Source organism: Haplochromis burtoni, unplaced genomic scaffold (genome assembly GCF_018398535.1).
Source record: "Haplochromis burtoni strain Fernald_Lab_line unplaced genomic scaffold, NCSU_Asbu1 Contig_63, whole genome shotgun sequence".
NCBI classification, from domain to species: domain Eukaryota; kingdom Metazoa; phylum Chordata; class Actinopteri; order Cichliformes; family Cichlidae; genus Haplochromis; species Haplochromis burtoni.
Genome location: NW_024582424.1, coordinates 1,605,391 through 1,617,817, shown reverse-complemented (window position 1 = coordinate 1,617,817; position 12,427 = coordinate 1,605,391). Strand labels below are relative to the sequence as shown.

At 41.9% G+C, this 12,427-nt stretch overlaps 1 protein-coding gene across 1 annotated transcript; it reads left to right on the top strand.

Moving 5' to 3' along the window:
- Nucleotides 1-609: 609 nt before the first annotated feature.
- Nucleotides 610-2,343, top strand: LOC102303731 (cytochrome c oxidase subunit 7C, mitochondrial). The gene is made up of 3 exons (XM_005922878.2): nucleotides 610-786; nucleotides 1,668-1,815; nucleotides 2,245-2,343. Exons 1-2 carry the CDS (start codon nucleotides 712-714, stop codon nucleotides 1,782-1,784), a joined length of 192 nt encoding a protein of 63 aa, XP_005922940.1. The 5' UTR covers nucleotides 610-711; the 3' UTR covers nucleotides 1,785-1,815; nucleotides 2,245-2,343.
- The last annotated feature ends 10,084 nt before the right edge of the window (nucleotides 2,344-12,427 follow it).

Below are 12,427 nucleotides of genomic sequence, written 5' to 3'. Positions count from 1 at the left end.
CAGTAAGACTGCTCCTTCTCTATCTCTCTCTGTCTCAGTATTTCCTTAGCAATGATATGTTTGTGACAAATGCTGAAAAATGAAGATAGCTTATCAACCAATACTTTTTTACTCCAATGAAGCCCGCAAGGACACGCACTGAAACACTGAAGTTAATTTAATCCCCAGATCACTATCTCTCCATACTTTCAAATAAAGAAAGTGACATCTGCTGCCTTACCTACACATGGATTATTTTTAATAACTGACTCTGAAACAGTGTCAATCACACGTGCTAAACAACGTGAGCAGCATAACCACCCTTACCCATTATATCTCCACTTTAGTTAATGTATGCCGTTCTGAGAGGAATGGGTTCCTTCACATTTGAAATCCCATGATAACTGAAAAACCGCAAATCGATGTCGTTGTCTGTCTGTGGATGAGACAGCATAGTGTGAAACGTTTTTCTCCCTGTGATGAAAGATCTCAAAGGCAAATATAGCCTAAACAACTTTTTTTATATTTTTCTTGCTTGCTTGCTTTTTTATACCTAATGGATTATAATCATGGGGGGGAAAAAAACCTATAGTCGCTTCGGATACAATTGAACTACATTTCCCATACACAGAGTCTTTTCCCACAATTCTTTGCGCCGCTCCACGACTCACCGCTGAAACAAGAAGGTCGCACTCTTTAACAGTGTACTGAATCAGAGGGGAGACTTCCACAATGCTCGGACAAGCTGTGAGGCGATTCGCAACGTCTGCTGTTCGTTCTTCACACTATGCTGAAGGACCAGGAAAGGTGAGACCACTTCCTGACAGCAGCAGTTTTACCATAATGGTGGTATTTTGTGATGAGGCCTTGTGTGTACGTACAGCCTTGACGTTAGCTAGCGGTACATGGAGGTCATGCCTGTCAGTTGACAAGAGCGTGATTGTATATCGAGCCAAAATAGCCGGGCTTTGGTTATTTTATATTCTACATCTACGTTACCTCCAGTTTCTGGTAACATATTATATAAACGTGTGGCAGCAAAGACAGAATTGATGACAGGGACTACGAACTTTTGGCTAGCATTAGCCATGCCAGTCGGTTTGTGGCGACACCGGTAAAGGCTTTTAGCTTGCTATGTAACCTGCCTACTTTGGTAAATTTGCTTAACTTTGAAACCAATCTGAAATGTATATTGAGAGGCTTAAAAGTCTCGTAAACACTAAATTGCGGATCTATTCGCATAGCAGGAATCTCAATTCCTGTACAAGCTGTGCTTCCGCCTCCTGCTAAGGTCAGAGGAGTGAGGGAGGAAGAGAGGTGCGCTTAACTAAGAGTTCACCCTCTATACTAGTAAGCATCTATCAAAATTTCTGGTGATTTAAAAAGTGCAAATGACCAAAAAATTCCAGTTTTACAAGTGTACATGTACATATTTATTGTAAGGAATATATATTGTAATGCATGTTAGTCTTGGCTATTAAAGAAAACATTGCATTTTTTATTTACACAGAGACTTATTACAGATCAGGGCCAACTGTAGCTTCTTTCTGATATTAAGGTGCACTATGGTGCTCTATTTGTCTTGTCTATAATTCTGATCATTCACAGGTGTAGTAATTGTGGTTCAGTGAACTATGTTCCATTTTCTAAGCAGTTGCCTACATTGTAATGGTCTTGTCTTTTTACAGAACCTGCCATTTTCTGTGGACAACAAGTGGCGCCTGCTGGGCATGATGGTGCTTTTCTTCGGCAGTGGCTTTGCATTCCCCTTTATTGTCGTCAGACATCAGATCCTGAAGAAGTAAAATGGCCCAGTGTTGTAATTCAGCCTTCAAGGTAATTACACCTGCCGTTTTTTATCAAGCCCCATCTGCTTTTCGTTAAAATGTCAGGATGATGGGTGGCAGTTTCCTCGACATCGGTTTGTATAGTGACCTCAGATGATCGCAGTCCTTCACTGCACCTCTTTAGCCTTTTTCTGCTGTGGCATATCTTAAATAAATTACCTGTATGTCTGAGAGTGACAGTAACAAATGTCATGTGGGTTCATATTGCTGCTATGTTGTGCAGATAAGCTCGCACTTCAGCGAGTTAATGTGACAGTTTATTGCAGACATCGATTTGTATCAGGTGGGAGCGGGTCAGAATTGTTGTTGTCACATTTTCTCGTCACTGGTGTTTACTCAGAAATTGCTTTTCTGACAACCTGGCATATGCAAGTCATCTTATCGCTTACTTCCCCCATTTTCTTGTTCTTTCCCGTAGGTTGGCAGCTGGAACATATTTATCCATCAGAGTTCTATCGACGCTGAAGAATGGGAATCACCTAATTTTCTTTGTAAATAAAGTCTCCTAAAATGAGAATATCCTTGTCCATGTTTCTTGCACAGCTTCCATACATGTATGCGCATTGTTTAAAAGAGTCAACAGTGATTCCAGTTGGCTAATAAATTATAAATTATAAAACTTACTAAACGGGTTATTTCCTGGCAATAATGGGCTTCCACTGAAAAACCAGGGGCTGTTTTTGGCTATATTTGGTGTTTAACCTGCAGCATTAAATGTGATTTTTAGTTGTGTACTGTTGTTCACAGCCAGATTAAAATTCTCCAGATTAATTGGTTTTAATGCAGCCTTGTGTAAGCACATTTTGTTTAGACTGGCCTCATGTTGAGTACAGACAACGCATGAAAGTAGGTGGTAAATTTAAATCCTTTGTCATAAGCTCCTGAAAGCAGTGAATAAAGTGGGAGATTAAAAATCGGTGTGAGGGGGTTTGCAGAAAAGAATCCAGTCCTCCTGGTCTTAGAACTCTGATACGTTATTGTTCCAGCCCCAATCCAACACTCTGTGGCTCGGCGCTTCAGTTAAACTCAACTGAATAACCTTTTCAGTTCAATTAACCCTGTGCTGCTGGCTATAATTATCCAAGGACAAAGTATTAAAAAGGGTGGTGTAGCTGCTCAGTTGGTTTGGAGTGGTAATGTAAAAGTTAAGAGGCTTTCTTTGTATATCCATTCAGGTCTCCCACGTGCCTGCAGTCATCTTTAGAAATCGGCTAAGGTTACGTTTTCATTTCCTCATGATGTGCAGCAAAGAGGTACCACCTAAGTTAGCCTAAAGACATAAGGAAAGAGACACCGGGACAAGCTGTAAGCACAAGAAACAATCTGTCCTATATCTTTTGCCCCCTCCCTCCCTGCATATCCTTTTGTGCTCGCGCAACTCAAAGGAATTTGTAAACCTGTCATGCTGTTATGTATTCCCTTGCATTGCTGATGTTATGCTGCTGTTATACCTTTCTGCCAGAGCAGCATTCAGGTCATGCGGCTCTTGCGAGGTAGCGATAAACTTATTGTACATTTTAATGGGGTCAACAAGTAGAGGGTTATATTTCATAGGTGTGTTGTATTGTTTGGCACATACAGGTTGACCTTTCTTAGTAGCTCAAGGCTTTTCTGGTCAAAAGCACTTCTCGACATATAAATAAGAAACGGCGTTATCACAATACCACACTGTGCGTGCAAGAACACAATTTATGAATCTCCAAATGCTTGTTAGTACACATTTAAATTCGCACAAGCGCAGCATACTAATGTAGCAGTCTGATCACCGCATGTCCCGATTAAATGCAGCAAAGATGGGAGGTCTTGAGCTGCATTGTCATTCTGCTCAATGATGTCTCAATAGGTTCTCTGTTTACCAATTAAAATGCTCCATCCATCTCAGCCATAAACAATCATCCTTGCTCAGAATGGTCCTTATCAGTACATAATGAACCATCACGGTTAAGTGTGCAAGCCAGCAAATTGATGTCCTTAAGCTTCTGACATGAGGCATACTTCACGTTGGCTCTTTGAAAGTGCATCTCAAAGATCACTCTCTGCTGCACAGAGAAAAAGAATGAGCTTTCAAGTGTCATTAGGGGAGGGGCTTATTGAAGTGATCCTCCATACAAAGTCTGCTTTTGAGTATCAAACACATGTCACCAGCTTAAAAAGTGACTGTTAAAAAGTCAGCTTCCTCATTCGTCCGCATTCCTCCACAACCAGCATATTATATAATAAAAAGAATGCTGCAAATTATGCGCATTTATTCTTTGGACTTAAAAGGCACAGCATTTTGTCTAGTGAGTTACTTTAATTCAATTTTGATACAGCAGTAAACATTTGAAAGCTTCACTTTTGGACTGTGAACTCTTGACAGTATGCCACTAATTGAATAGAACTGCTCGCAGCTACTTTAAATTTTGCAAATGGTTCACTTCAGTGCCACAGCACTCAGAGTGCTAATTTGGGAATGTCCCCAACATTTAGACCCTCTTTCAGAAAAAGAAAAAGAAAAAAACAGGGGGACGAGGACTATAAAGACATGAATTTGCTCCCACTGAGGGTGCAAAATTTAGATTGGCGCCGACACTTACCAACAGCTACCAGCCTGAGAGGAGTGTCACGATATCTGGGCATCCGAGGGTGAAAAACAGGCACTAAGAAGGGAGTTCTTTCTCTTCCTAGTCATAAATGATCTATTCTCTGCCATTATGCACTCTAACTGGAGCTTTTAAGAATTCTAGTTGATGCCAGGCTCCAACAGCGAGGACCAATTAGATACAATGCTGTTATTTGGACAAGGACCAAGCTGCAGTGCAGTACCAGCGGCTTATGAAAAGTACATGAGGGTGTGCTGGCACAGGTCATATTACAGGAGGGGTACTACAGTGCCCACAGAAGTCTGCATCACCCATTTATTATTATTATTATTGTTGTTGTATTTTTTTAAGATGGGCATGCTGTATCTCCTCTGCGTGGCACTTTGAGTGTTTGCAGGAAGGAAGCAGAAAAAGAATGAATTACACTATGAGTGTGCACCCAGCATGCCAAGTCTCCTGCAAGAGTTTGTCATGCTGCATTTAGTATGTAAGTTTGAGGGTGGGGGAAAGAGAAAGGCAGGGACTGCTATTGTTTGCACCTTCACCGTAGCGATATCTGTTAAATTCATTACTCTAGTTGCCTTTAAATGCTTTAAATCCCCCCGTGTACACACACTAATTAAGGCAAAGCACAGTCATTAAAGTCCATACCCACTCACCATTAAGTGATTGTTTAAAGTCATGCAGATGACTGTGGATAAAACAAAAAGGCTACCTGCAACCGCCGGAACCGCAGCTGCAAAGGCTAACAGCCTTCACTGTATACACTGCATCCTCCCTCCTTTAACTTATTTGTTCTTGCAGTTATGTAAATTGTCTTATTTGCAGTATTTGTGGCTATTCATTGCAGTCTCTGTAGTGCTCTGCATCTCACGTGTGGAATCTAATTATAGACTCATTTGCACTTCAGAGGAGAAGATAGTGGGCTCAGCCTGGTGTAGAGCATGCACAGAAGTCTAATAAAAAAAAAAACAGACTCTACGTTTTATTGAATCCCCCCAGTAAGAGTCACTTTTCACATCCAGCCACAGCATTATAGTCAATTATGTTTGTAACTGTTAGCTGGTGAAAGCTGACTCAACAGTGATTGACAGTTTTATAAACATTTACTTAGTCTGAATGAGAGAGTGGGTGCCTGACAAATTCTCTCCAGACTAAATTACCCCTCTGGGGGGGATTGTTGGGTAACTTGGATGAGCTCTAATCAGCACTCCTGCACAGCCTTGTTCCACTGCGCCACCAATCGCTGTATTGCGTTGCAATACCGGGGAGTTCTCTGGATTCGGCCTGTACCCATCATATCAGCACGACGACAATGCGAGGTGAAAGCTGCTGTCTCCAGTCGCTGAGCAACACCTCAACTCTGCACTGTCAGTCAATAAAGTTACAAGGACACGATGAACTCCCAAGTTTTCTGCCAAGCTCGTCCTCCTCCCCCCCACACCCACCCTCTACCTCCTCTGTTTACTACACTTTAGCTCAAAGATGCTGACGTGTGGAGAAGCACGGAACTGTCAGTGCAGGAAGATGAAGTGAACATGCGCCTCCCACTTTGTCGGGAGTGGGGCTCCACTGCCTCAGCCGGGAACTCTACACAATTAGTTCAGAGCCTCGAGGGGGATGGCTGCTCATAGGAGATGAATGCTCGCAAGATACAGAGTCAGCTGTCTATGTGAGCATTTTTGGATGTCACAGGAAAAAAGTAGCAATAATATATTTTTTTAAAAATTGCAAGGAATACTTTAATTTTTTATGGAAATTAAAAGTCTGATTAGGGTAATCCTAGCAAGACTGAACATGTCTAAAAGCATTTTGTCAGAAGCACACGCTTACATCTCTGTACAGGCTTCATTCCACTCTGCAGCCCTTATGTTCATTAATGTTGCAATACCAATGCATGCACTCAGCTATCTTAAGGAGACCTCCCCCCTTTCATCCCTTCCTACTTCCTTTCTTTAACAGTGGCAAATCATAAAGAGGCTGTAAAGCCAAAGGAGAAAAATATGTCATGTGTCACGTCAGGCTTTTCTCACATTGAGTTTGATATGAGCAAGCAGAGACTTGGCGGGGATCCCGGCCGAGATTCTGAACCCAGCATAATCTCCAAATCCTCTCCAGCCCACTTCAGATCCCAGACCAGCCTTGAGTTCAATAATGTAACGCTACACACTGCCGCAGTTAATAGTAGCAAGTTTCAGGGTGAAAAAAGTTTCCATTTTAAATAATCATGCCCACTTCAGTCCACGCTCTCCCACTCCGAGCCTTATGTTAATGCCTCGGATGACTCCAGTGTGAATGGATGTGCAATTTTCCCTCTTCCTTCATACAATATACAGTAAATTTTGAACTTAGCTCTGTGCCCTCTGAATGAAAATCATTTCCTTTTATCTTTCATTTTACCAACCGCGTGTTATCAAATCCTTCCTGACGTGTAAAAAAAACGATATCTTGTGAATAAATAAAATGAGCAAGTGGATTTCATTTTTTGTCCCTCAGTTTTCTTTTCTCCAGAAAGTTATTATGTCGTGTTTTAGTTTATTTAGCAGGAACAAGAACCTACTAATTTAAACCTATTTGATGTTCCCAAACACCTTATTTCTCTCACTGATACTTCACAGAACATAATCTATGTTGTTTACCTTGTCAGACCTCCAAAGAATGTTATTATGGCTGTAAAGCAGTATGTGGCATCTGCATGAATATGTATAATAGTCTGTTTGCTTATTGACTTTAACAAACCCCTCTCATATTTGCCAGGGCTGGGTTTGTTGGGGTCCATGTGATCTACACAGAGAGGAAAAACTAACAGCGAAAGATATCTTTCGCTCGAATGAAGCCTCTCTGGAGATTTCTGCTGCGATGGAACTGCGTAAATGTAGTGCGGGAATAAGGTCTGACAATGTGAGACTAGTGGAAACAGAGAGCGAGATGGATGGCGGGGAAAAAAGGCGGGTTCTGTTGATCACTTGTTGTTGTTTTCGCTGCTATGACTCTCTTTTCTCCCGCTGACAGAGAGAAAATATTAGAACCTTTCTTCTTTTTCTTTTTTTTTTTCTTCCTCAGCCAGAAACTGCGTCTGTTGCTCTCCAGTGGTCTCCTTCTCTTTTTACTGTCACTGGAAACATTCAACCCAAGGCATTTTCACACAGCGAGAGGCATCTGCCACCACCAACCATATTCACACGCACATTTGCTCACATACAAACCTCTGAAACAGATGAACAAACATAGTTCGAGTGCATCCACAAAAAACGCCGGCAAAAATATGTAAACATTATTTGCATAATCACACACATGCCTCCGTGAATCCAAACACACTTTGGGACTGAAGTCTGGGATATTCGTACTTAGCGTGCAATTACACTCAATTTTTTTGAGACTCCTTTTTTATGCTTCATATATTTATGCTACTTACAATTGCATTAAATAACTAGACTAAATGGAGCTGCTATACATCCAGCAGGTCTCTACCTGAAATGGTGCCGCATATGCAAACTATAGCAATGCCTGTATTATAGCTCCAACGCAGCAATAGATAAAATACCTGAAAGTACAGATTGACCAAAGAAGGCAGAGAAATTCTAATGAACGCAGAGAGCAGAACTGAGCAAAGAATCAGCACAGGTATAGGAACCATACAGTATATTTAGGATTGTTTCCCACAGGGAACAAATACCAGCCTGAAGTCTGAGAGTCAGCATTTTTTTTTTTCCAGTTTTTTTGCAGCTCTGTTTACCATATTTGCAAGATTTCTCAGGTAGCTCTACAGTGGTCTCCCAGGATAGAGATGCAGAGGTGTGGAGTTAAGAGAAGAAGTACAGCTGCGCACTACTGTAGTGCTCCTGGGTAGCCTTACAGCTCCCCCACATGGAGAACAACGAACCACTGAGCTGTGACATATAATAAATAACGGGAGATGTAAAATACTTGTCAGTGCCAAGGTTAGGGTATGCTGCATGAAGAGGAACTTGCTTGACTGTCATCGACATAAAATCTAAACAACTTTTTTTTTCTGTGCCTCTGTCCAACAATTGCCACTCGTTGATATTAACGCTGATTGGCTCTAGGCACGTTAAACTTTGAGGTAACTCGTGAATCACTGAGCTGCACAGTAAGAGTCCATACAAACACAATTCGATAGCACCACATAGCTCTTGCGAGTGCATTCGTTCAGAGGGCAGGATGCAACTATAATTGTTGCCTTTGAACGCAGGAACAGAGCACAAACAGAGACACAATACAACTGACTAAGCCAAGACTGTGCTGTGCAGGGGGAAATCTGAATGAAAGGGGTTTGTGTCTCCCAGAGGCACGGAGCGAGGACTGGGGCAGAGGAAGGCACGGGGGCGCACAGAATGGTTTATTTTTCCGCAGACCAGTCTCCTCCAGGATGTTCTTTGGACACCACCACAGATGTTTTGGATGTAACGAAAAGGCACAATTGGGGCTGGCCTGAGTTCAGTTTCGGTCTGTGAATGGACCTTTCAAAGGTTCTGCTGAACCACATGGTGCCCAGGAACTCGGGCACAAAGCCTCATTAGAGTTACTCGATGTTGCAACCATAAAGAGGCTCAAATAAGTCTGTTATTTATTTATTTATTAAGTTTGTTTACTTTTCTCTTGATCCTGAAGCGGCATAAATATTTGTAGTACAAATTAGATGATGGTTTGAACGTGCCTCTGCATGACACCTAATCCCTCCAGTACTCTGCGTGTGAAATACCTCGGCAGACAGAAATGTTTCTGCACATCCTTCAGAGCTGCTGTCAGTGATGAGGTGTTTAAAGTTTAAAGGTGGTGAAGTGCTAACTTTATTTTTACAGCGGTTACTCTGAGTTATACAAATTTAATTACCTTTCACTTTTCTACTGGATACGGACCGCTCAGAGTTTTGTAGGCTCTTCCTTTCGTTAGATATCACAGCTTTTACCCGTGCAGGCTTTATAACGTGAGTGACATTCCCGCTTTCTCTTTGCAATTATGAATGCCCAATCGGAACCTGATGTAATCGTTACCTGCTGAATTTAGATTTAGCACGTGCACGTGGAGGTCAACACAAATAAAAAGCTTTCCCTAGGTGCCGCAGCCCCTTTGCACCGACAGAAGAGGCCACGATATCCAATTAATAAAGGAGGTTAAAGTTGACTTTCCACTGGCTGGTCCAATCTCAGCAGGTGCCCTGGTTAATTTGGTGAACAAAGTCATGGCGGGGGTGGGTGGCCACTTAGGAAAAAGCGAGTCGGAGGAGAATGGATGGATGAGAGGAAGCAGGATAAAGACTGAGGGAAAGATTGCGGCCCCCTGACAGCTCAGCACGCATTGCAAATGAGGAAGCTGACTGAACAAAAAAAAACATCTGCTGAATGTGTAATGGGAGCGATCAGACCGGTTCAGGAGAAAACTGCGTGCTACATCAAACACCAAAACAAAACTTTTGCGACAACCAGAACTAGATAAGTCCACTGAAGTTTTTGTTTGTTTGTTTGTTTTTTACTGCCTCAGTGGAATGACTCTTTGTGTATCAAGTCTGCATGTAAATGTCACATTTCATAGACTGGCCTGGTGTTTGTTACATAGCAAAATACTGTTAGGAGCTTTTTTTGGTTTTTTTCACATCTCTGCTTAGTCCAGAGTCGTAGTACATGATCAGAAAAGTTTTTCTGATGTGACATGTAGCTGTTTCTTTTTCAGAGGCCTCCCCTCCTCAGTTCCCACGTGGATATGCAATCAGAAGCATCGTTCACTTGACTCTACCCGGGAAGCCAGTGACTCTTCTCTCTGCAAAAGGAATCCTGCGAGCTCAAAAACAAAAAGATGGACAGCTGTTGCCACAATACACACACCCCCTGTGACAAGCCGCCAGGGACGAAGCTTATGAGTATATCCACTTTTTCCCTAAATTCACATACAAGCACTGTTGGCAGCTTTTCCTCAGCAGGCTGAGAAGAATTCCTGTCTGCCGCCTTTGTTTTTCTCCTCCCCCTCCATCTCTCACCCCTGCATCTCCCCGTCTCCGTCACATCTTCCACGCTTTGGTTTATGAATCCAAACTGACGGCAGGCAGACTTCTTTTCAAACTTTGAGAACAGTGACTCTGAATAGAACATGTAGCCCTTCGGCTCCTGGGGGCTCCAACACTCCTGAGCTTTCTTGAGTGGTGCATTTCAGAAGTGGAAAAAAAAAACACATATTCAAAATAAAGAAAGTGACAAAGCAAAAAAATATATATATGAATTTCTTTTCTCCAAAGAATTCAAGAAAAGGTAATCCTAGAAAGCGCAGGTAATAAAGGGATTCGTGAAACTTGGGGGTAGCATTTGTTTAATAAAAAAAAAAGAAATCTCAGAGAACTTTGGCCACACATTACTAGGATTTCACAGCTGTTTCATCATTTCCAATGGAGATCTAGCTTATCATTACAAGCTCTTGAAGGAGCCACTCTCAGCAGTATTATCTTGATGCAATGTCATCAAATCATAGCGTGCCCTTATTCTGAATAAATGTTTTCATCTAGCCTTGAAAAGCTTCCCCTATGGCTACAGCATAATATTTCATTACTTTGGTGTAATTTTCACTGGAATAAATTGAACAAAGTAATTTGATGCAGCCATGGTCTTTTAAAGTTTGAGATTGAATTTCACCTACCTTCAAAGTCTGCTAACACAATTAAGCTTAGTTCTTTGACTTTGAGTCTCTTTGTTCTGAGCGTCTTTTCTTAGAAGTTAATTGCATTTTTTTTTGGGGGGGGGTGGGGGGGTGTTGTTCAGCAGTATAAAATGGCCATTTATGATGCCTCACTTATATCTCTTAAACCAGGCTACCCTGTTGTTGAGTACAACACCTAAGGTAAAATTTTCTATATACCATTTTCTGTTTTGTTTTTGATCTGTAGAATTTGGGTTTTATAAATCTATGTATGTGTTTGTGTGTGAGAGAGGGAGTTTGAGGTTCTGTGTTCTCAATAAATTTCATTTTTTGAGAGGATTTGGGAAATACTTGGTGATGAATGAAGAAAGTGTGAAAGAGAATAGGAAGAGGTGAATGAGGAAGCGTTAAGTATTAGAAAGGCCAACTATGAAGTGGATGAATAGTGGAATGGCAGCTGATCCAGATGACACACCTGAGGAAGTATGGAGAGGATGTAGGAGAAAGGGCAGTAGACTTATTAACCAGATTGCTTAACACAATCATGGAGAGTGAGTTGATTCTGAGGAATGGAGAAATGTTCTAATCCTGCATTTCAAGAACAAGGGTGATGTTGGTGTAAAGTTGATGAGCCATGTCATGAAGCCACGAAGTTGTTGAAGCTAGGTTAAGAAGAGAGGTGATCGTCAGCAAGCAGCAGAGCATTACAAATGTAATCAATGTTTTGAGAGTGATGATGGTGTATTGAAAGAGTTACACGGCTCTAAAGAAAGCATATGACACGGTGCTAAGAGAAAAAAGTTACTGCACGCCTCACCAGGTGTGCAGTGACTGATAAATTCAAGGTGTGGGTGGGATTACGTCTGCCCTGAGTCTGTTCTCGTTTGTGATGATGATGGACAGGTTGGGAAATCAGGTCAGGCAGGAGTCTCTGTGGACGATGATGTTTGCAGATGACACTGTGATCTGTAGTGATAGTTGGAAGCAGGTGGAAGAGAGCCTGGAGAGCTGGAGATTTGCTCTAGAGAGAACAGGAATGAAAGTCAGTAGAAGCAAGACAGAATACATGTGGACAGCTGTAACAGTAAGGATGCAAGGAGCAGAGGTAGCGAAGGGGGATGAAGTTAAATATCTGGATTCAGCCATCCAAAGCAATGGACAGTGCACAAGAAGTTGAAGAAGAGAATGCAAGCAGGGTGGAGTGGATGGAGAGGAGCGTCATGGGTGATTTGTGACAGAAGGATAGCAGCAAGAGTGAAAGGGAAGGTAGTGAGAATTGCTATCATGTATGGAGTTTGGAGGCTGTAGCACTGAAAAAAGACAGGAGGTAGAGATGAAGATGTTAAGATAGTAGATAGAAAAAAGAAAAAAACA

What these genes read in the sequence shown, in the direction of transcription:
- LOC102303731 (XM_005922878.2), top strand. Translation starts at nt 712, where the DNA reads ATGCTCGGACAAGCTGTGAGGCGATTCGCAACGTCTGCTGTTCGTTCT. An exon ending in ATGCTGAAGGACCAGGAAAG is followed by an intron (nt 787 to 1,667) that starts GTGAGACCACTT and finishes GTCTTTTTACAG; the next exon opens with AACCTGCCATTTTCTGTGGA.